Source organism: Tamandua tetradactyla, chromosome X, assembly GCF_023851605.1.
Source record: "Tamandua tetradactyla isolate mTamTet1 chromosome X, mTamTet1.pri, whole genome shotgun sequence".
In the NCBI taxonomy this organism is placed as follows: domain Eukaryota; kingdom Metazoa; phylum Chordata; class Mammalia; order Pilosa; family Myrmecophagidae; genus Tamandua; species Tamandua tetradactyla.
The window spans coordinates 150,994,628-151,019,219 of NC_135353.1; the positions used below are offsets into that span (position 1 = coordinate 150,994,628).

A 24,592-nucleotide genomic window follows, 5' to 3' on the forward strand; every position below is an offset into this window, starting at 1 on the left:
GCAGAATAAATAAACAAATGAATGAAGAATGAATGAATGGAAGCAGGCACTTGGCTAGGCATGAAGAGACCAATATTTAGAATCATTTTTGCTTCAGTAGAGAAAAGATGGTTAGGAAGTTCTTGATTGCCCATTATCTAAAATGAGGACACCAGGATCATACTCCCAATGAGGTCTTTATTAATTTAGGACAGTAGTTCTTCACTCTTTTTTGGTCACAGACCCCTTATGGCATTTGTTAAGAATTATGAACCCTGTCTTTAGGAAAATATACAAATTGAACATATACACATATTTTTGCATATAGTCTAAGTTTAGGGAGTTCAGACTTTACCCACTCCCACCAATTCATTCATGCCCCCCAGGTTAAGACTCCATAATTTAGACATATAGGATTTGGCAGTAAAGCGGCAGAATGGAGAACAAATTTAGGCTAGAAGCTAGGAAACTTCTATTATAGTCTTGTATCTGCTTCTGACTAGCTCTGAAAGTACTTTCACTTCTCTGGGCTCCATATTCCTCATGTGAAAAATGAAGCGGTAGGCTTAGTTCTATCCAAAGTTTCATCTGGTGACAAATTCTGGAGGGAGAAGAAATTGGCACATTCCTCAGGAACAACTCCTTCCAACAAGGTTCCTCTGCAGGTTGCCTCCTTGGCACACATTTCTTTCTTTGTACTTTAAAAGTAAGCTTTCTTTCCTCACCAGGAAGACTCCTCCTGAGTCTTGTGGTGTTAATTTTAATCTAACTCAAAAATCTGCACAGAGGCCATAGCTCTGGTTGCCTTGCTTCCTCTTTCTTATGCAGTACCTTCATAAGTATCAAAGAAAACTTCAAACAGATCATGGGCAGAAGCGGAGGGGAGGGGGCAGGTGAGAAGTAAGCTGGGGAGGACATCCTGACATTGCCTATTCAGGTGAACGGATTCTAGCTCATTGATTTTCCTCTATTTTCTCCTGGACTGGTATGAAACAGGAATAGACAGTTGTAACCACCACGGGAAGGAGCTCTGCAGTGTGCTGGCTGCAGCAGTAATTCTCAGTTCTTTGCAAGGAATCTGATAGTACTTATTTAATTTTTTCTTTTGTATTGCAGATTTTCCATGCTTTAAAAAATATGGGAACTTTGTGTGTTCAAATACCTGACTTGAAAGCAAATTATCCAAAGGGGATGATCAAATGTCTTTAGATAAGTAAAGCACAGTTATTAAGTAGTCAGTGCCCTCCCTCCCCACCCCAAATGCCAAGTGCCTGTATCCCTTTCCTATAGGGATTACAGTCTAACCCTGTTATCCACGGCTTGCAGCCCCTTTACAATTGTCCCACTTTGTAGTGATCCACCCCAATTTCAAATGTCCTAAAATGACCAGAAATTCACTATCTCCTATGGTAACTCATTGCATCTTTATACAGCCCTAATCCTGGGCCCAAGTATGCCAAAATATCCTTTTCTATACAGCCTGTGCCCTAGTGCCATAACAGTGTCTTGAGTTTCTTCTTTATGCCACACCTTGTCATGTGTGCTTTCCAAACATCATCTCAGTCCTCACAGTAAACCTACCATGTCATTCAAATGTAGGTTCTTTGAGGGCAGAAATTTTAATCTGTTTTGTTCACTGCTGTGTCCACAGTCTCTAGAACAGTCTGCAGGCAGTTTTAGCACTCAGTATTTGTTGAATTTAAAGATAGTTACTGTTATCCCCATTTTATAGATGAGAAAACAAAGATTCACAGACGTCAAACACTACTATAAGCTGCAGGAGTGCTTTAATAGGATCCAAAGGAATAAAGCCATTATGAAGAGGGTACATTTGTGTCCAAGAGGCCCTAGCTCATACCACACCCCCAAGTTGGCTGCCTATCTCACCTATTCTTCAGATGGACACAGCCATGCTGTCACTGTGACTAGAGAAATGTGCCATGGTCCCAGAATACCACTTAGAAGAAGTGGGTGGTGGTTGGTTAAAATAAAAGGTTGCTCAATAACCTTGATTAATAGCAGTATATTGTGAGAAGAACTATGGTCATGGAGGATGGTACTGATTAACTCACTTCTGAATGAAATTTGAGGGGTGAAAGTGGTAGGAAAGGAAGGAGCAAAACACAAACAGACTGAAACAAAAAGAAACCCAAAATAACAAAAACTTAAACCAAAATCAAAACTTATGAACTGGATCAGTGGAGAGAAAGTTTTGGAAGGGTTTGTCTTATTTTTTTCACTAGAAAAAAAAAAGTACTTCTTTTAGCCTGAGAAGCCCTGATACTCCTTGGTGGAAAATTACTGTAGGACTAGACAATAATGCCCTATTTTCAAGTACCATTTTCTTTCTTGCAAACTCTAAGTTCCTTGTGCATTTCCATCTCCTGCTGAGTTTCACTCAACGAGAGAATATCACACTTACCCTGACTATTTTCTTTTTCCTTATGAGTGACCAAGAAAGCCTGATTATCACAGTTTTAATTGACCAGAAGAAGTATTTTTGATGAATGGAAAATTGTCTTTGGTAAACAAACATCAAACACCAACACAAAACCAACCAAATAAGTTTCTTTGGTAAAGTGGACGTTAATGTCTTGGTTGGAATTAACTGGAAAAAGACAACAAAACAAAAACTTTTGCAAGTATTTGCTGGGATCATTCCTTCCCTCTTTATAGCAACTCAAAAAGTAAAGCTTCATAAACTAGAGACTTAAATTTTATGGATAAGTGATTCTGAGTTACTTCTAAAGTGTCTTCTCCAAGGTAGGACTAAAACAAAGCTTTCAGAACAGTAACCAATAATCAATATTAACAAATAAAGTTAATAAATGATCTAATAATAAATAATAAATCTTGGCATGCAGAGTGCCCTGGTAGAAAAATTCATTCCATACTCAGAATTCCATAAGACTTGATTTCAAGTGCTAATAAGAGAAGTTGATAATTTTGAAAATCCCTTCATTTAAAATACAATATCCCAAGATATACAGAGTCCATCAAGGTAAGATATTATCTGTCATAAAACAAAGTTCCACAGTCACTCATTCAGGTTGACCAAATAGAATGATTAAATTCTCAACAAAATCCACTTAATTGGTATGTGTGTTGTGTCAGCTTTGTGTTGTTCGCTTTAAGCTGAGGTGCTCCATGTGGCTCAATGGCTGATTTAGAACACACTGTTCCAAAAATTATTTAGCAACATATGATTTAAGAATAAAACCAATCCCCTCTTCAGCTGTATTTTATAAATAATAGCCTGATTGCAGGCCCCTTGGTGAGAGAATTGATGGAAGGTCCATTATGCAAACTTGCCCTTTTGTGAGGACTGTGCTTGTCCTCAGATTAAAGCTCATTATCTTCTAGTTAAGTGCATAACACGGTATGATGAGTAGTGTGTCTGCAGGGGAGACTGATCAAGTGTATAACACACAAGCTATGATTCCCTGCACATAGTTTTGGAACTGCATGGACAACAGAACTTGAAACAGGGAGGAGCCCAGGCTCACACTTGATGTGGTTACTGAATCATTTGGACATTTTTGCTGTTTGGAAAGACAATGGCAGACCTAAATCTAAAAGTGATTTAAAAAAAAAAAGTGTTTGCCCCGTGCCCAATAGTCTTATGTTTCTTCCATGGAAATTTATTTTGAGGGGGAATAACAGCCCTCTCATGAGAAAATCTAAAATTGGCTTGGTCTGCCTTAGGTGTGATAAGATGATGGGAACCCTCTAGTTGTATGACCCTGGGTAAGTTGCTTTATTCTCCTAGATCTCGGTTTCTTCCTCTTCAGAGGATAGGGGAATTGCACAGTACATCTGCTAAGGTACAGAAAGGTAAGATGCTTTTGGAAAATTCTTACTACTATAGATATTTAACTGAGCTACATATCTAAAAGGGAAAATTACTGTAGACACTTGCCTCAGATGTGACCAGGTTATAGACTTAAAGAAATACAAGGGTCTGGGGCAGCATACATAGCCTCTTCAGACCAAACCATTTCTGTTTAGATCCATGGACCCTTCCCCTGTAGGTACTGCAGGTAAGCAGTATAAACATCTAGTCTTGTTAATGGACAGAAGGGCCTTGCGATGAAGTATCAGGGCACCAAAAAAAGGTATGTGTAGGGGACCTGGAAGGTTAAAGTACAGTCAGATAAGCTGGGATTGAAACTTTAAAAGGATACCAGAGAAGGTGACTTACATCCTTAATAGGTTTGTATTGGTGATTACTCTTTCCATCTGTCTCCCTCTAAGCCCTTTATTTCCTACACGTCTATGAAGTTTCTCAGTTTCAGGACTTAGACTCAACAAAGATGTCTCTTTTGTCCCCTACAGCCCTGAGCAGGCATGTCTCAAAGCAAAGGCAGGCTGGCACTACAGGTTGGATACTATGGCAAGTAACCATTTCAGTGTTCGTTTTTCTTTCCTCAGCTTTGTGTGAGCAGATGTTATTTCTGGGCATCCACGCAAAAATGCATGTAGGGCCAAACCACTAACAGCTGTACCAGCTGGCCAATATTTTGTTAAAATGGAGACACTGTCTCTGGGTTCAGAGTAGACACCTGCTTTCCCTCCATCACACTGGGTATTTAAGTTTGGCACTATGGTTTTAGGGACTTGGAGCCTTCTTCCAAGAGCTATAACTAATAAAGCAGACCCATAGACTTGCCCAACTCTGCAATTCTGGAGCTGTCACTAGTTTAAAGGTGTAGTAACCAAACCATACAAAAGTTAAACATATATCCATGGGGGAATATGATAAATACATTGTTCTAAACAGCGAAATGGCCTCACCCAGCTGAATTTAGGGGTGATTCAGTTTCAGTCCAGAAGTGGTGACCACTCTACTATATTTGCTTCTAAGGTTCTGATTTGCCTTTGCACAGGCAAAGGCATCTTCTTGGGTTGTTGGGGAGCTAAGTGTAATGGCTAAAACCTCAAAACTCTGATGGGAGCTACTGCCCTGCAGAAGTTCTGGAAGCCTTATCATTTGATCAGTGTTTAAAGCTATTTATGCCTTGGCCATTCACCATTCAATCAGTAGGTTTTGTTCCAATAACAGCAGCATCTGTAGTGTAGATGAAATAGGATCCTGCCTGCTAATATGCATTCTTTTATTTGATCTTAGTTTAAGAGACTTTAAGTCTTGTGTGTGTGTGTAAATTCTTTCTCACAACAATCCTTTTCTTTTAAAGATTGAAAACATGCCATGCCCATTTCCCCCACCCCCCTCATCCTTTACTTTTTTGGGAATGCCTATTTCTTATCCTTAAAAAAAAGAAACAAAACTTTGAATTAAGTGTTTCATTAACATAACAGAAACTCTTTGCTCTTGATAAGACCTAGGGTGAAAAAATAACAAGCAGACACTATCACACTGTTGTAATTTGGTCAACCACTCGAGTGCTATCAATATCCACCATTTCCACACACTCAATTTCCTCCCGGTTTTCTGGATTTTTCTTCTCTTTCCTTTTTTTTTTCGAGGGTGGCAGGAAAGTCAGTATCACAGGTAAAATGGCAAAGCAGTGAAAGAAGGTGACAAATGCTATTAAAAACAAGCACCTGAACAGTGTACAGGTCAGATTTGAAGGCACAGCTGCGAGAGGAATCAGACCAACAAGATAGCAGAGGTAACTCTGTAAAATAGCTACCCCGTGTACTTCCAGGGCATTTTTTACCCATTTAGTTCTCGTGCAATCCTTGCCCAGAACAAATGTGGATAACAGTGGAGCACAATTGTCAATTGTGTAGTTAATTCCATAAATTAAGCATAGCACAGAGATGCAGTCCAGTTCTACTTTCCACAATGTCATGAAACCTATGACTCCAAACTCCACGGACACAACCGTTAGAGTGATCCAAACATTAATCAGAGAATCTGCTACCAGGAATGCCGAGAAGAAGAGCAGGAATAAAGCACTGATGCAGGAGTTGTGCAGGGGGGCTCCCAGAGAGGAGGAATATCGATCCATGTACACAAAGGATGGATTGAAGACGATGAACTTCACCTTGGAGGTGACAGAAAGTCTCCTCAGGGTCTCCAGGAGATCATAGAGTTCTTCTCTGTTGGTTTCCATGGTCTTGGCCACCAGAAACATTCTGGAGGCCACTACATCAACCTCATCATTGTACTTTTTAGAGAAGATGATATCCTCTTGAAAATGTGAAAATTGGGGGGCTTTCAGAAAGGAATTCCTCAACACATCTGTGAAATTTTTCTTAGGCAAGCTAGTGGACACATTGAGTTTCCGAAGGTAATTTAAATAGCTCTCAAACCAGGATATTCGCACAAACCCCTTGGTATATTCTAGCACATCTTCTTGGACACTAGTGTTCCAGTATTCTATGGACTCATATATGTAAAACCCAATCACTGGACTGTAGTTGCTAAAGTACTTTTGCTGGGCAGTAGTATACTCAATGGTTTGCGTCGCAGTTGCTACGATATTACTAAGGTCTGACCCTTCACTGACCTGCAGATAGCCCATTAAGGCAAAGGAAATATAAATAAGGTAAAAGAGAACTACAAAAGGCTTGACATAGGTGTTGGTTATCCAGTCACAGTAATAGCGTTTGAGAAAACATACCAATAAGTGACTCTCGTAAGTGTTTGCTTCCTCGGCATCAGTTGTGTCCTCACTGAATCTGGCTGTCAGGAGAAACCTGTACCATGCCGGCTTTTCCTGCAATGCCTCAGGCTTTGGGACTTTTCTACAGAAGATACTATGCTGGTAATTGTTTTCTATGTAACCAGTGAACACTAGGCTGGAACCATAAAACGAGAGTACATAGAGGTAGTTGAAGAAGATTGCAATACAGGAATTGCAGCAGAAAATCCTGGCTGCCTCAATGTTTGTGAAAGGGCTGGCCCCTATGCCAAAGGTGACCAGGTACATGGCAGTGGTGAGAGAAAAGGAGAGCATGGAGTCTGCATAGACTGCTGCAGTTCTCTCTTTAACGTGTTGGTCTTCTCTAGTTTTCCTCCAGGAAGATAACATTTCAAAAGTCCCGTATAATCCATGACCTGAGGGGGCAAAAAAAAAAAAAAAAAAAAAAAAAAAGACGAGAGCAAAAGTTTAATGGACTAATGTCTTTAAATAGAGGAACCAACCTGGTTGTGGGAGATTACTGGGTAAAGAAAAATACAATCAGCCCTAGTGGTAGCAGGCTTGCAAATGCCAATAAAACCTATGCTTTGGTGAATCACGAATTTTAATGAATAGTGAAAGGGCAGCTAGAGGAGCTATCTTCACCATGCCTTCTGGCATAAGAAAGTTTAATGGACTTGTGCCTATAGAAAAATGAGTAGACTTGTGCCTATGTCGCTTGAGGAATGTACACATCAATAGTTTAGGGTTGTTAGTGCAGTTTGCAGCATATTTGTTTCTCTTGGTTGGTAGAATACGCCAGAGAAGAGGCCTGGACACATCATTTTGCTTGTCATCCCTGTAGATCTGGTTGGAGGTGAATGTTAGTGAAAAAGAAGCACTGTATTTAATTTGTGCCTTGACAGGAAACTAAATCACAGCCTTCCCCCCCCCCCCCAATATCAGGGCAGGAAGCCATAAATTTGAGAAACAAAGGGAAGCAAAATAAATAGGGACAAATTTGAGTGAAGAGGAAAGAAGGAAAAAAATGCAGAAGGAATAAGAGTCATACAGACTACCTGCAGCTGATAAAAATGAGAATTCCGGTTGAAGGTTTATGGCTTGCATTTTGTTTTCAAGGATTTGCTTGACCAATTTTGCATAAATGGCATATCACGTGAGCAGTTGACTCTGCTGGCTTATCTGCACTATTTGGCAATGGCCTCTGAGGAAGAGATTTTATGCCTTTGTATCCCTGTTTAGTATTGCAGTAACATTGGAATAGCAGATAGACAATAAGTGCCCATGCTCTGACTCCATTCTGCTGCCCAAGATCTCATCTAGTATGACTTCTCCTATATTTCCTGGTTGGATCCAGACCCTTCCCCACCACCTTACTGGTTTTCAAGCCACTGCAACATTGGAAATACCACCAAAGTCATCCCTTGTGGCTTTTGATAACCCCTGTCTTGGCACTAGGATAGGCAGATCTAATTTTCTGCTTCCACGCCTTGGCATATTCAATCCCATTATTGAGGATAATAAAATCTTTACCCTGTGGTACAATAGTCTTGTTTTTAAAAAGGAATTTAAAATCTCCAGCCAAGCATAATGCTGAGTGAAGTGAGTCACTGTTATCTTGTGTGTACAATAACTGAGTACACGTCTTCCCTCATGCCCAGGCTGGTATTTATATCCTTATTGTGAAGTCTTGGCCCCAAACCCAAATGCCCATTTCATAGTAATGATATAGGCCTATTTCTTCAAAGGGATTTGACATTTATCTTAATTTACTAGGCATCGTTGTACAGCTGCTTTTAGAGGTCAGGTCAAAACTGTCAATTTGATAACTAGCATCATGGCCTCTATTAAATCGGAGGCACCTAAATTCCCCAGACATGAAGTAAACACTGGGCTCGTTGACTGGCATCTTGTTGTTAATTATGTTTTAGATAGTTAGTGTCTAGTCTCAGGAGGGAAAACTATTAAGCCTGCTTCCACTGTGTTCTCAGGAAGGACCAACTGACCTTTGATTAAAAGTAACAGATCTCTTGACAACGAGAGTAAAAAGAGGATTATCAGTCCCCTGGGGAAACAATATTGACCATTTCTTCTTGGGCCATGTAGAAGTTCCAGTGGGCAAAACACATTTCAAGGGGTCACTGAAAATGATAAATGACTTCCCTTTGTGTTTAATAGTATTTATTTGCCAGAAACTATATATCTATAGTTATATACTATATATAGTTAAATATATATATATATATACACACACACATACATACATACTCACACATAGAGCTTTAACACTGAGTCATTACATATGGCAAGAAAATAAGGATGCATTTAGCAGGATTAGAATTAGTCACATAGTAGAATTTATATTAAATCTGGTTTGGAGTCTTTTTTTTTTTTAAATCAGGGTGTTGTTTTATAATGACATTATCTGCTCCTGACTCTTATTAGAAGATACAGTAAGAATACATTTCCTATTTTGATGTTGAATAATTTTAGACGCTAACTGAGAAAAGGAATTTGAATTAATAGAGCTATTAGGTGAAAAGTGTGAGGCTAGAGGGTCCAGAATGAAAATAATCAAACTCAAGGAAAGGTAGAAGTATGCTGTTAGCTTTTGTCTCAAATTCTGTTGCTGCAATTTAAATGGCTTAACCTTTTATAGTTTGATCTTTTTTCTTGAGTCTTGACTCTTTCTATGTATAGTATGTTAAATCCATACTTCGCTAGATGAGAGACCCAGTTAAAGAGATGCTCTTGGTTCTGGGTGCAGCTCCAGAGAGAATTATTATTTTATTCATATGGACTTTTGGAAACCTTTATACCTTTCACTTGGTTCCTCTTGCCACAGGGTTGTCCATGCAAACACTTAGAGGCCAGAAGAGGAGGCCTGAAAAAGGATCTGCTCTACTTGATCACTCAGCCTTTGTTGCTAGTCATTGTTGGCCATTCCCAAGAGACCAGATTTTTGTTTCTCAAACCACAACTTTCTAGCAGATGCCCCTGCCCTAGGCCCCAAAATGGAGTTGTACATTGTCTTAGAACAGCCCTCTGGATTTCAGGTTCAACTGCTGATGCCATAACTGGGCCTCCTTCCTGAAGCTCTGTCAGTCAAGGAAGGGACTAGTGCCAACATAGCTGTGGATGCCTACCAAGGATTAGCAACTTGGGGTGCCTGGCTGGCAGTAAACTGATTCACAGCTGGCCATTTATGCTGAAGAGGTTTGTCTATTATCCTGAAGGAAAGTCAAGCTCTGGAGCCTGTTTCCTGCCCCCAAGAAAGCCTCCTCTGCTCATAATTATTATAGCTGAATTTCCTTTGGTTTTGGCTTTAAAGGGTATCCTATTAAGAGCCTCTGGGACAGCGGTGTACGGAAACAATCTCACTTAGGTCTGGGAAATGGCACAATGAATGGAGATAGGGAGGGACCTAACTTCTTCACCGTTTTTCCTTCATCCAGCCCTGGCCTTATCTTTTACTGCCACTTTAGAAACTGGGCTAACGGGAACCAAAGAAAGGCAGAAACAGTTTTGTTACTTTCTATTTCTTACTGCTTTCCTCTCTCAGCAGGTATCTTTTTTCTTAAATGTCACTATCACCCATCACTCTCTTAACTTGGGGCTGGAGTTTAGCAAGCAGAACTCTGTGGCCAAATCTTACAGATACAGGCAAACATAGATACTTTTCAGAGGTTTTGCTATTATTTCCCTCTTTTTTAAAAGATGCTTTAAAGGGAAAAGTACCATAGTTTGCTTTGTACTCTAGTTTTTAATTTTTTTCCTATGAAGTCGCTTTATAGGCTTCTTTATTAAATCTGTCTAAGGGGCCTCCTGTATTATTGGTAGACAGCATCCCTTCTACGAGGGATGATTTTCTATCTCCAGTGTCTCAAGCCTGTTCACAAGAACCTCTGGTAGCAGCGCTTACACACGGAGCTACATAAACCCGAATTTCCAAACAGATGTAGGCTCTGGTGACCAGGGCCCCTGTGGTGGTAATGTAAGTTATGTCTCATCATCAGAGAGACAGGCCACAGCCTGAGACTTGTAAGTAAAAGACTGTATCCTAGTGAGGGTGCTAGGAACTGAACATCTCAGGGCATTCCGTCTCTCACAGTCACAGTATTCAAGGCTGAATAGTTCCCAAAGGAAACTTAACACAAACTGATTCTATCAAATCCCGAGAATAAAGAGGCTCTTAAGCATTCACTTCTGTCTTAAAAGCACCTTTAAGATATTTGTTTCTATTTTTGTTCATTGCATGTCTCTCCATCTCAAGCTTGATTGTATGTTATGGAGAAGTGCTAATGTCCAGACATAATTTGTACTAGGTATACAATGGAAGCTAATTTTCTTAATCTTATTAGCAGTAGACTTTGGAATTGTCATCCAGTAAAATTAATTACTAAAGGACTTAAACTAATCACTTTTCTTCTTTGTCAAAAATTTTTTAATCTCTATGTACAGTTAACTTTCAGGCTTTGGAGCCAATGAAGTGAAAAAGCAGCACAGATGATAAGTAACACTAATGGAGGAAATAATTCAACTGGCTAATCCGCCAGTCACTTAGAGTGACTCTCAGGAATACTCGCAGATTAAATCTCACTCTCACCCAGACTCTTTTCTGGGGCCTGATCAAAGCCTTAAGGGTTGTTTATAATCCACCAAGCCAGGAATCCACTACAAATAGTTGAGAGTTAGTCTAACTTTAACCAGTAGATATGCTTCTGTAAAGTTGCTTATAAAGTACATCATATTTTAAATTTATTAAATGTTCTTGCTTTCAGAGGCAGTCTGGGCGATCTGTTTATTTTTTGTCAGGTAAATACACACAGGCAAATTTATCTACTTTGTAAATCTGGATTTTTATAAGTCAGATTTTTCTTTAAGGCCAAGATTCTCCTGCCTTCCCCAGTATACACAGCCACAGCATAGAGGCCAATGCCTTTTGGTGTTCTTCACATTTAAATCCTTTTTATACTAGCATGATTTCCTTGTCCTAAGATCCTAAAAGTGAGGAATGCCCAACCTTCATGGGGGTCTGGCACTCCCCTCTTCAACACAGATAGACTACACAGAGGACACCCAGGAGACCTGGATCAAAGAGGAAGTCCTCTTGCATTCCCCTACCTAGCTGGGTTTTGCTTTCCTGGCCTTGCATCCCCGTTCCGTTCTTGTCTTATTTTATGGTTAAGAATAGAACAATAAAACTTTTGTTCCATCTTCTCAACCCTATTTCTCACTATCCACCCCTAACCATAATACAGTCAGTAGAGAACAAGAGAGTAAAAGGGTGAGAACTAATAAAAAAATCTAGATTACACAATTTCCTAAATTAAGTGCCACAATGACAATGGACCATTATAAAAAAGATACTCATGGAAAAAACTTAGCAAGTATTGTATGGAATTACGCTCATTTTGTGTACTGAAAAATGTGAAGAACAAAGCTCCTATAAACCATTTTTTCCTAGAAACTTCTGAACCTATTACTGATTTAAATCTAAGCATAGAATTTCTACCACACTCTAATATATTTCTATTCCATCATGCAGATTGTCATATTGTTGCAAACAGCAGATTTCTCCAAAAACTTATTGGGTTGAACTATATGAAATTACTGTTTTTGAAGTTCAAAAATTGCCATGTATTGGTACCATTTTAGTAGTGCAGAATGGTTGGATATTGGCAGTTTCATATGGTTCAAACTTGATTATTAGGTGGCTGAATTTTTCCCATGTTTCTTCTGACTTTAGGAAAATACTCGAATACTCATCAGAAAGCAAAACTTTTCAAGTCTGATTAAGTTTAGAGCAAAAATAATTGAGGACCAATTTTAGTTGGATCTAAATTTCTTGCAATAAGAGTATTTGTCCCTTTGTAAACCTGAACTCCATATATTGCATAATAGTACAAGTGGGAGCAAATGATTAGAGAACTGAACCTGATCTTCTGGTTTCTGCTAAACACATATAATCTTAGACTATACATCTGAGAGAAGCCAAAGATTCTCAACATTGTTTTCTTCCTACCACTTAATACATACCGTTGCTTCTTTTTATATCTTTGAATTTGAGTGACCTGGTTGGATGATTCAGAATGATGACAGCACCCTAGATTTGGTGTTTTACCTCCTCAAAATCCCAGACATTTGCAATAGGGCTTGAAGAATATTTTCATCTCATCCAAATTCCTGGGCCCTTAATATCTTTTGGTAGGGAGGGGACCTTATATCTTGCTAACTGCAAAGTGACCTTTATAAATTAGATCACCATGTAGAAACTAATATCCAAATTGTCTTTCACCATGACTTCAATTCTCCCCTTTTATTTGTATAGAACATACATGAAGCAACAAACCCTTCAGAGACAGAAGGAAAGCCTTCTTTCTGTTCCCCTCTATATGCTCTGAAATTCCATTCCTTTCCTGATTTGTGTCTGGTCAGCAAAGCAGTGGGAATATTAAGCCTGTAAAGAGAGCTTAGACATAGGACATACAAACCCCTTGCCAATTTAAAAAATTATACCCAACTGGAGGACGATGGTATAAATCTTCATCCTTTAAAAGAAATTCTATAACAGATTAAAATGTTTGTATGTTTTATGTATGTCTACAAATGGCAATTTAAGTAACTTACTACCTGGCAGCAATATAGTTTGGAAAGAAGGGATATTATTTTATGCATGATAGGGATATGAGCCAAATAAACTCTTTTCCAAATTATAGTAACTAAAAAATGTCAACGAATGTTTATAATACTATAGGCCTTTTAGGATTTCAGCTCTAAATAAACTGATATGACTCATGTGGACAGAGATTTTGGTAGAAGTAGGACTGTCTAATATGTACCACACTGATTACAAACATTTAAAATTATGATGCATCTATGCTTACATCATTGCTAAAATGATTCATTTGTGTAAGACATATTCTTATTGCCAGATATGTCACATATCATCTTCACTAGAAATGTGAAGTCACATCCCATTATGGTGAACTCTCAGAGTTTATCCATATTCTTCCGTATTCCAGAATTCTGTCAAGTTAATATTGCTTGACACACATGGTCTTAAAAATTTCCATTCTAAATCTACTGCCATTTTGGCATTTGGCTGGTTCTGGCCTTATGTGGCCAGCATCGCATCAAGAATATTAGTTTGTTGAATTTTAAATCTACAATGTTTATTAGAATATAGACCTACTGTTGGCCAAGCAAATATCTTCATTTGAGAATTTTTCTCTTATTCTTTTCCTTCTAAATGAGTTTGTATATATTTTTATTTGATTTGATAGTTTATTTGTATTGTACCCATTTTATGTTATAGACAGACAAATCTAAAAAAATTGGACAAGCGACTTATTGACTTGTAGTGCAAAACCCTTAGTACTGCATTTCTTCCCGGTTCATTTGAAATTTATTGGCATTTTAGGACTGGTCATCAAAAAACCCTCAAATTAAATATTGACCTTGGATGCAACATTTATGAATCTACTCTTGCTTATATTTCATTTGGAACTCAGACTCTAAGAGTGAAAAGCTTATCTGAGAAATACAGAAGGGCGACCACCCTAAATCCAGATATTGTTAGCTTTTTGAGCATATTAAGCACCCATTACATCGTACAAACCATTTATTGCAAATGGGCCTTAGCTACTAAAACACATGGCTTCCTTTCATGTTGTGACTAAGTAATTTGAGATCCTCTTTGGGCTGAAAATGTACAGAAAGGTTACACACTGATTGTCAGCAGGGAAAACTGCCGTCAAATCAATGCATGTAACATTCTTCACGAATTGCAAACAATGGAGTATTGGGCCCCTGCAGCGCTTAGTCTCTTTCACTATAAATGCCAGATTTTTCTGAATTGAACTGTGACGTAAAGTTCAGTGATATTGGGTCTCTGTGGAGTGGCAGCATTACTATTTCTATCTTTATTTTCTAAAGACACTGCTCTGCTACCAACATTTTCCCATCCCACCATCTCTTACATCCTACTATCTGGCATATTAATTTCTGTGTTGATTTTACTTATACTATTTAAAACTTCTTAAAAGTAGAAAAACACTTTAAAGAGGTTCTCAATATTCTAATTTTATTTTACTTAAAATAAATTTTTAAGAAATTTTAAATATTGTGATTTTCCTTCACTTAATAGAATTAATTTTAGGTTTTGAATATTATCATTTTATTTTACTTAAAAATTCACTTTCAGAAGTTTTGAATATTGTTATTTTAATTAATGAGAAATACTTTTAAGAAGCTTTAACTATTATAACATACTCTGAGTTCACTGGTAACAACATCCTGGAGTGTCAAAATACCAGCACTAATATTCCCTTTTCTAGCTCAGACTGCCTTTTTGCTCACCTTAAGAGGCTTACTGTCTTCCCTTCAGTTCCCTATCCCCTATCCTTTTCTTTTTCCTGTTTGTCTCCCCCCCCAAAAAAGCACTGTATTTTCAAAATGAAAACCTAAAATAAAAACACCCTCCAAACCAAGCATGTGACTAATCATGAGCAAAACATCTTAATTTAAACCTTGATTCAAACCTCAGTGGAAGCCACTAATACCAAGCCAACTCACATTTCAAGTGACCTCCCTGACTTCCACAACCAACCCTCATTGTTTGGGCTTTAATTTTCAGGGGTACTTTATGCTGCCTGCTTACCAGAATGAATTCAGGAGGAAATGCAGCAGCCATCTCCTTCTCTCTTGCGTTTAGTGATAATTAAAACGATCTGGTAAATTCTTAGGCTGCCCAGTCTCCCTTCAGTGCCTTACTTTTCATAAAAGCTACTAGTGTATGTTTATTTTTTAGGTCTGAATTCCCACATGCTGGAGCACTGAGGGGAGAAATGTAAGTAGGTGGCCCTGAAGCCCCACCAGCCCTGCTTATCATCTAACCATCATACAGTTGAGGTTTCCAGAGTAAATTATTTTCTTTTTTACTACTCCAAAACAGGGCACAAGGCATACTAATGAACCCAGTCATAGTTATTTCTCAGTCAACTAAAAATGCCATTTCATGCGTCATGTTAGTATCTGATTACAAATGACATTTTAATTTTGCTAAAGGAAATAATGAGAAGTTGCCATAGAAAAGGGGGAAAGTTAAGCAGTCTAATCCTTAGCCCACAGGAACCCTGCCCTCAGGCTTGCTGGACATGGCATGTTTGATACCAGATGGAGAGAGACCAATGTTATGTTATGACCACTAATGCTTTTTGACCATCATCTCTGTCAAGGAATTCCTGAAGCCTGCAAGAGTGAATACACTGTAAACAGACCGTCATCTTAAAGCATTCTCCTTTGTTCATAGCAAAAACCAGAAAAAAAGTTTATTTATGCCTCACTTGTAGCTTTCAAAGTTCTTGCACATTTATCATCTCCTTTTGTGTGATGTTCACACTATCCTTAAGGTGGGGAAACTGAAAGTTGCAGACACTATCAGTACCTAACCCATATGCCCTCCCATTTACCATTCTTGAGCACACCAAAGGCATCTTTTACAAATACTGGTTTGGTTGGAGGACTTTCTCTGGCCAGAGGAGTTTGCTCATTCTTCCCTGGGAATTCCCGGGGAGTTAATACCCCTGGGGAGCAGCCCTTAATAAGTCATACACTAGGTTTCTTGATAAATACTCCAGCTTCCTTGTCCCTCAGGAGGGCCCTCTCTGAAGTGTGGTCTACACATTGTCCCAGAGATCCCCTGTGGAATTGAGCTGCGGGTGCCTACAGCAATAACAATCTTGTTAACATGCCCTGAACTGTCTTCCTTCCCTTTATCACTTTCATGCTCCCATACTGATGATTCTGGCTTCCAAATAAACTACTTTATCCAAACCTTTGTCTCAAGGTCTACTTCTCGGGAAGCCCAACCTAACACACTGGGGCAAGAAGCAGATTAATATCTGGTAAATACCATACAGAAACTTAATGGAAAACCAGGGCTGGAACTGAGGACTTTAAACTTCTGGTACGTTTACCAGATTAGGCTGATTCTTGCCGACAATGAGCATTTTATAGAATTGGTCCTTGGACTTCTGGGCAAAATGAAGACACTATAAATGGAGGAAACTTGTTAGATAGCTATATTGTAGCAGGCAGGCCTTCCCCTCTTTCTAGTTCAGCTGTGCTCTCTGTGGAAAATCCCCAAACCCCCTCTCCTTGAAGGCAAGTGAGATAAGGCACATTTCCTGGTATAGAAACCCCCTCCCCTAGCCTTCAGGAACTGGTGAAGATGCATGTAGGCAAAAGAAGACATTCCTGGGGTGGGGGCCCCTCAATGGTTCAGCTCTGGGCCATTCTCAACTTAAATCAGCCAATTGTTTACCTTGTCTTTAACATGTCAGAGTCTATAAAAGCTAAGGTTGCCCTTTGTTCAGGGCTCAGACTATCAGAGGTTACTCACTGAGCCCTATGGCCATAGCAAATAAAACCTGCTTCCCGAAACTACAGATCCTTAGTCTCAGCCTGTTCTAACTTCGCGGAATGTTTCTGGAGGCCTGCAGCCTCGTTCCTGGTTTTTGCACTACAATATCCCACCTTTTAGGAACCCATCCACCACCACTAGTAGGAGAAAACAGAAAAATGTAGGACAGTAATTACCTAGCACGACGAAAGGGACTCCCAGGAAGGTGGAATTGTATTTTCCACCAGTGAGATTGATGATCCCGGCCGCAGTGAGAGTGGCCAGGCTTATTGTCACCAACCCAAGCAGGCCTAGCCAGGGCTTGCTACGGACACAGTCCTGCATAGAGCAGCAGAGGATGGCCATGGCAACTACCAGGATCAGGCTGGTGACCAGGTAGCGTTCTGACACACGGCTGGTCTTCTGGAAATCTTCCCTCAGTGATGAGGACGTGTAAGGGTACATTTTGACTTTGCTGTTGGATTTCTGGAACAGTCGAACGGTGTCACAGAAGCTGGACTCCCACCTCTCGGCCACCATGTCATTGAGACTGTTGATTGACTGCAGGTAGTAGGTGAGCTGGACCGCCTCTGCAGATTTCACCCGGTCCTTGCTGTGCACGGTGACGCCCCCAAGCTGGTGCCCGTTGTACACTGCCCTCCCGTCCTTTAAGTGAGTGATCGGGTACGTGATAGCAAAATTGGTTCGGTTGGTGGCCCGAGCATTCTTTAGCTCCTCCAGAACGTGCACTATGTCATCCACGATGCAAGTCTTATCATTGTTCAGTATACATATGTGGGCGAACGTGTAATTAAAGCCAGGCCTTGACACCTGGATCCTGGTCACAGCAGTATGCAACTATGGGGAAAAAAATATAGTCAGTGTTTAATTACTCAAAGAAGGCATTAATAAATGATGTAAGCTCTGCAGATTCAAATATTTCTATTTTTGTGAGTGGAGTTACTCATTCCATCTCTAGGCTAAGGAGTTCAAATTAAGTGTAATAACCTTGGATCAGAAATAGGTAGTAGTAATGTAAAACGTGTTTGCCCAGTGGTTCTTACATTGGAATCCCTGGACTAGCAGCATCAGCACAACGTAGGGGATCCTTAGAAATGCAAATTCTTAGAATGCTTCTTAAAAATGCGCTATCCCTGACCTGATAAATCAGAATCTCTGTGGACAAAGCCCAGGAATCTGGGTTTTAACAAGCCCTCCACTTGATTCCAAGGCAGCTAAAGTTTGAGACACCTCTGTATTAAAGCATCAGCATTATTTCCATATGCTCTTTATTTGTGATCCAATTAGCCTATACTGTCTCAAAATTCTATATAGGTCTCCCTCTTGAAACCATAAATTAAAATTGAACTAAGGTGCAATTCTAAGTGCATTGGTCCACTGCAAGACAGTCCCTTGCTGGTTATTTGCACAGCAGTTAACTGATCTCCCCATCCAAATCAATCACTCTGTAGCATAAAACACAAGACGTTCACCTTGAGGGGCCTTATACTCTGTGGCTTTCCTTGTCTGCATATGTGGGAAGGGAGCTGTAACAATAAGAGCCTGGCTAGGATACCTAGGAATCATGCTATCACAGTACAGTGGAATTTATTCTGCACATCTTGCCCCAAGTCATATCTGCCATGCACAAGTACTGTACACCTGTAATGAGAGGGCACATGAAAATATAAGCACTTATTTATGGCCCCTACTACATGCTAGGCATGGTTCTGGGCTCTTTATACTGATTAACTCATTTAATCCTCACAACAACTCTATGAAGTAAGTACAAATATTCATGTATTTTACAGAGGAGGAAACTGAGAAACAGAGAAGTCAAGTCACTTGCCCAAGGTCACAGTCATACTAAGAGACAGAGCTGGGGTTCAGCAAGCTGTCTGGCTCCAGAGCCTGAACTCTTCGCCCTTCACCCTATGCTTCTAGGTTGGCAGAGCCAGCAGCTAAATGAAGGTTCTGTCCAGCCACTTATTTTTGATTTCGTGCTTCTACTGCTCCTTCCCTAAAAATCAAGAAGGCTCAAGTTCAAATATGTACGGGTATGTGTAATCTACTACAATCTAAGGTGAGAAAAAAAATGGGGAGGGGGTTAGAAATTAGGGACTGAGCTGCTACCATGCATCAGAACTTCACACCTTAAACTTTCTCAACAATCCATTTGACAGAAGCCCAGGGAGGACATACAACTAGGAAACTGCTCGGTAAGGGGCCCTGAATAGCCAAAGCCATCTTGAAAAAGAAGAATGAAGTTGGAGGACTCAAATGTCCTAGTTTTGATTACTACAAAGCTACAGGGGTCAAAATAGCATGGTACTGGCACAAGGACAAGCATAGCCCAATGGAATAGTACTGAGAGTTTGGAAATAGACCCTTGCATCTATGGCCAACTGGTTTTTTTTAAGGATTTTTTTTGCATGTGTAAGTCTGGGAATTGAACCAGGGTCTCTGGCATGTCAGGGGAGAATTTTACCACAGAGTTACCCTTACATTGTCCAACTGATTTTTTTAAATATTTTTTATTGTAAAATATAACATATATGCAGAAAAGTGATAAATTTCAAAGTACACTTTTTTTTTTTAACGTGGGCAGGCACCAGGAATCGAACCCGGGTCCTCTGGCATGGCAGGCGAGCATTCTTGCCTGCTAAGCCACTGTGGCCCTCAAAGTACAGTTTAACAAGTAGTTATAGAGCAAATTTCAAAGTATGGTATGGGTCACAGTTCCACAATTTCAGGTATTTCCTTATAGCTGTTCTAATACACTTAATATTGATAAGGACTATCAATATAATGATTAGGTAGTCACAATCATTTGTTAAATCCTGTCTTCTCTGTTACAATTCCTCTCTCTCTCAAATGACTTTTTTTTTTTTTGCATGGAAGGCACCAGGAATCAAACCAGGGTCTTCAGCATGGCAGGTGAGAACTCTGCCTGCTGAGCCACCATGGCTTGCCTCCAAATGATTTTTAACAAGGGTGCCAAAGCCACTCATTTGAGAATCAAGAGACTCTTCAATAAATGGTGCTGGGAGAACTAGGTACCCATATGCAAAAGAATGAAGGAGGACCCCTACCTCACACCATATACAAACAACAACCTCAAAATGGATCAAAGACCTAAATATAACAACCAAGACTATAAAATTCCTCAACAAAAATATAGGGAAGCATCTTTAGGACTTGTGCTAGGCAGTAGTTTCTTAAACTTGACACCAAAGGCATGAGCAACAAAAGAAAAAAAACATTAATAGGACTTCATGAAAATGAAAAACTTTTGTGCATCCAAGGACTTCATCATGAAAGTAAAATGACAATCTACAGAATGGTAGAAAATATTTGGAAACCACATATCTGAAAAGGATTTAATATTCAAGATATATGAAGAAATCTTATAACTCAAGAACAAAAAGAATCTGTGATTATACTGAGAAGCATTGATTGTACATATTGGATGGATAGTATGGTGTGTGAATAAAACTGCTTTTAAAAAAAAACCCGAAAGACAGAAACCCAATTTAAGAATCAGCAAACGATTTGAATAGACATTTCTCCAAAGAAGATATGCAAGTGGCCAAAAAGCACATGAAAAGATGCTCAACATCATTAGCTATTAGAAAAATGCAAATCAAAACCACAAGATACCATTTCACACCCACAAGAATGGCTACTATTTGGAAAAAAAAAAACCTGAAAAATAACAAGTGTTGTAGAGGATGTGGACAAATATGAACACTTTGTTGGAATGAATGTAAAATGGTGCAGCCACTGTGGAAGACATTTTGGGGGTTCCTCAGAAAGTTAATTATAGAATTATCATAAGACCCAGCCATCCCATTTCTAGGTATATCCTGCAAAGAACTGAAGGCAGGGGCTCAAACCAATTATTTGCACATCAGTATTCATAGTGGCATTATTTACAACTTCCAAAAGGTAGACGCAACCTAAGTGTCCATCAACAGATGAATGGTTAAACAAAATTTAGCTGTGAAAAGGAATGAAGTTCTGATACATACAATAACATGAACGAACCTTGAAGACATCATGTTGAGTGAAATAATACAGACACAAAAGGACAGATATTGTATGAGCTCACGCATATGAAATAATTAGAATAAGCATATTCATAGAGACAGAAACTAGAATACAAGTTACCAGGGGTTGGGGTGGTGGTAGGGAGTGGAAAGTTAATACTTAATTGGTACAGAATTTCTGTTTGGGGTGATAGAAAGGTTTTGGTTGTGGATGGTGATGACGGTAGGTAGCACAATATTGTGGCTGTAATTAACACCACTGAAATATATACATGAACATGGTTAAAGGGAAATTTTAGGTTATATATATGTTACTAGATAAAAAAATAAAAAAAACATAGTATTGTACTATACAGTGAACCCTAATGTAAATTATGAACTATAGTTAATAGCATAATTATAATAATATTCTTTCTTCAATTGTAACAAAGATACTACACTAGTGCAAAATGTTAATAATGGGGAAGTGGTATCTGGGAACTCTATATTTTATACATAGTTTTTCAGTAAATCTACAATTTCTCTATTAAAAAAAGAACAGTTCATACATAAAAGAAATAAAGCTTAATATTCATAGAGTTGCCCTACTGTGGCTATGCCATTATAATGCATAACCTTGTTGGTGTCCCCATGACCCTTGATATATATTTTTTCTAAATCTATCTTAAACGGGTTATTTGTTAAGACGTTTTACTGTGCATGTGCCAGAGTTATTGGGACATTTAGTATGCTTTTTAAAAATGTCTGACAGGCTCCAGCTGTCACAGGTTATAAAGCCTGTTAGTTAGCAAAGGACATGAGTTGCTAATTCTAAGTCTCAGTGCCCCTTCTTCTTGGATACCAACCATCAGGATCAGACAACACTTTATTTTATTAAATTTAACTGAAAATGCATTTGCGTTATTTCTGGGTGTTTTGTGTTTGTGTGTGTGTGTGTGTGTGTGTGTGTGTGTATGTGTGTGAGAGAGAGAATAAATGAACAAATTTGATCTCCCAGAAATATCTAGGAGACTATTTTCACAGAAATATAACCATATGCTAAAATTTGTCTTAATGTTTGGGATTAATGATGAGAAAAATGTCTTCAAAGGCTTTAAGCTGTATTTTCATCCTTTCTTCTGTACGAATGGCCCAGTGAATTTTGATTAAAAGAACTAACCACCACAAAAAACTTCAAAAATATTAAAAGTTATATGGGGGGTGAGAAGAACCAAGAAGAATTTAAAGCAAAAGAGAGAGAGTTTTGATATGAGCTAAAGAAAGACTTTGGGGGAAAGATTCAGAATAGGCTAGAAAAGGAGTGGTATTGAAAGCATGCAGATGTGTAATGTTTAGTGCATTGTTTGTTCCCATGAACAGTGTAATAAATCTCCCTTAGAGTGATTACTAAATATGTCAGGAGAAAAAGATTGCCAAATAAGATGGTGTTATGCCACAGGGCTGAACCCAATTATAGCAAGGGGATATTTTCCATCCATTCTCTGAGGCTATCATGCCCTCCTGTGTAGGGAGTTGTAAACTATTTAGTTTGGATCTATTACTGTGACCCCTAGGACCATACCCTAAAGACAGCAGACACCATGTTAATCCCAGGACAAGCAGACCCCAGGAGGGAGGCATGGAACTTGAGAACCTTACTGAAGCTTGAGAAGAAAAGTCTTAACTCTCAGAACCAGAGCTGTTGTGTAATGCAGCTGCCTTGAATCTCTGATGGAGTGGTGGGTAGAACATGTGTCACTCTTGCTTCCGAGTGGTGCAAGGAGATGTGAAGTGACAAAGCAGCCCTGGAGGGGATGTTGGCTGAGGCCACCCACTTGGCAGGGGGAAGTATGTGGAGTTCTACTGTGGGATAGGAGATGAGAAGTGTGGAAAAGAAAAATTGAGACCCTCTTCTAAGACTTCTGGAACTGTTCAATCTGATCACTGATTCTTATGGCTACATATCAAAGCAGAAGTAAGTGAACATACAGTCCACTCTTTGACATCCTCATAGACATGGACAGACATATGGAACATACTACATGGACATCTACCTTAATTACTGGGTTTTAGAATGCCCTGATTTACTTTTCTAAAGAAGCCCCACTCAGGAGAGGAGAAACATACGTAGATATTGTTAACTGTGGTCCCATATATATTCATGATGGGGGGGGGGGGGCGTGGGAAGGAAGCCAGAGGTTGAAATGGACAATCCAGATTCACGTAAGTTTATTACTGAACTAGGTAAGAGACCCTCTTCTCAGGAAAGAAAAGAAATGGAAAATGACACAAATTAATAGTCCTGACCCTTGATATTGTCTCACTGTCATGTGTGAATCAACATACAGTCCGTGTTTCTATAACTATGTATGGATTCTAGATTATTCATTCAATACACATTCAATAAGTGCTCATCAAATCTAATGTGTTGTAAATACTAGAACATTTTCCCTGAATTTAGCATGCTTGTATTCACACATGGGAAATCACATAAGAGATTCAGTATCCAAATCAAAGGGAAGATCCTAATAATAAACAATGCCACGTGCTTTGTACCAGAAAAGCCCAAATAAATTCAATGCCAATTACGATCTCGGTATTTTTTTATTATTATTGTATTTGCTGCCAAAGAGGCCAGAACTGAATATTTGAGTGGGATTCATTCTAAGGCTCTGAATGTACTGTTCAAATTGTTAGATTTGTTGCTCTTGCTCACCGTTCAGGTTAAGAATGATAATAATAGTAACTACTCTGCTGTGTAGTTTCTGTACAGTGTTTAAAATGTATTTCATATAAAGACTCTTTGAAAATTGTTACATTATTTCCCCCATTTTACAGTTGGAGTAACTGAGGCCTAGAGGATTTCAATAACTCAGTTAAGATGACCCAGTAAGTAAGTAAATGGTAGGTGCCAGATTCTAACAAGGCCTCACTCTACAGTGGTGCACGCAGCCCTAGGCCAACACAAGTTAAGCAGTAAGAATGAACAGAACTTAGGGAAAAATAAAGAATTTGAAGTCTACCTACTTTAAATGCCTGGCAGTATCTGCTTATGACTCAGTTGTGGGACCGCCATACTTGAAAATCTGGGGTCCAATAAGACAGACTCCATAAATAATCCAAACAGCCAAACCTCATCTTTATATGGCGATATTAACAGGCAGTGAAGGGGAGCAGTTTTGAGTTTACTGACTTTTCTTATTTTCCATCCAACCTCTGCTGTTGCCAAATAAAACTTTCAAAGGCAGGCTTACCAAGGAAAAAGAAGGCCGTGGGGCACAATGGAATCCAGTAATAAGAAGTCTGGCTTCTGCTGCTTGTTTAGAAGTGTCAGAGATCCTAGGAATGTTACTCTACTTTTTTGGGTCTCACATTTGTCAGTAAAAAAATAGGTTGGTCCAACTTAATCTGTAAGGACAGACCCTTTCAATTTTGACATACATAGTTCTAAGATGAGTGACATCCCCAAACTATACAATTGGATCCCAACTGAGAGAAAGTTGACTTCATATATATCAGTTTGAGATTTATTACAGCCACTTGAGGTGTGCTTTTTCTCAACACACTGA

The 24,592-nt window shown here is 39.1% G+C and overlaps 1 protein-coding gene across 1 annotated transcript in view; it reads right to left on the reverse strand.

The window, feature by feature from the left end:
• Positions 1-1,248: 1,248 nt before the first annotated feature.
• The window catches only part of PTCHD1 (patched domain containing 1), a 64,576-nt gene continuing 41,232 nt past the window's right edge, over positions 1,249-24,592 (reverse strand). Inside the window, exons 2-3 of the mRNA XM_077145204.1 lie at positions 17,193-17,853; positions 1,249-7,006 (exon numbers count right to left, since the gene is read on the reverse strand). Coding sequence (XP_077001319.1) covers positions 5,352-7,006; positions 17,193-17,853 — 2,316 coding nt within the window. The 3' untranslated portion in view covers positions 1,249-5,351. The remainder of the gene's footprint in view (positions 7,007-17,192; positions 17,854-24,592) is intronic.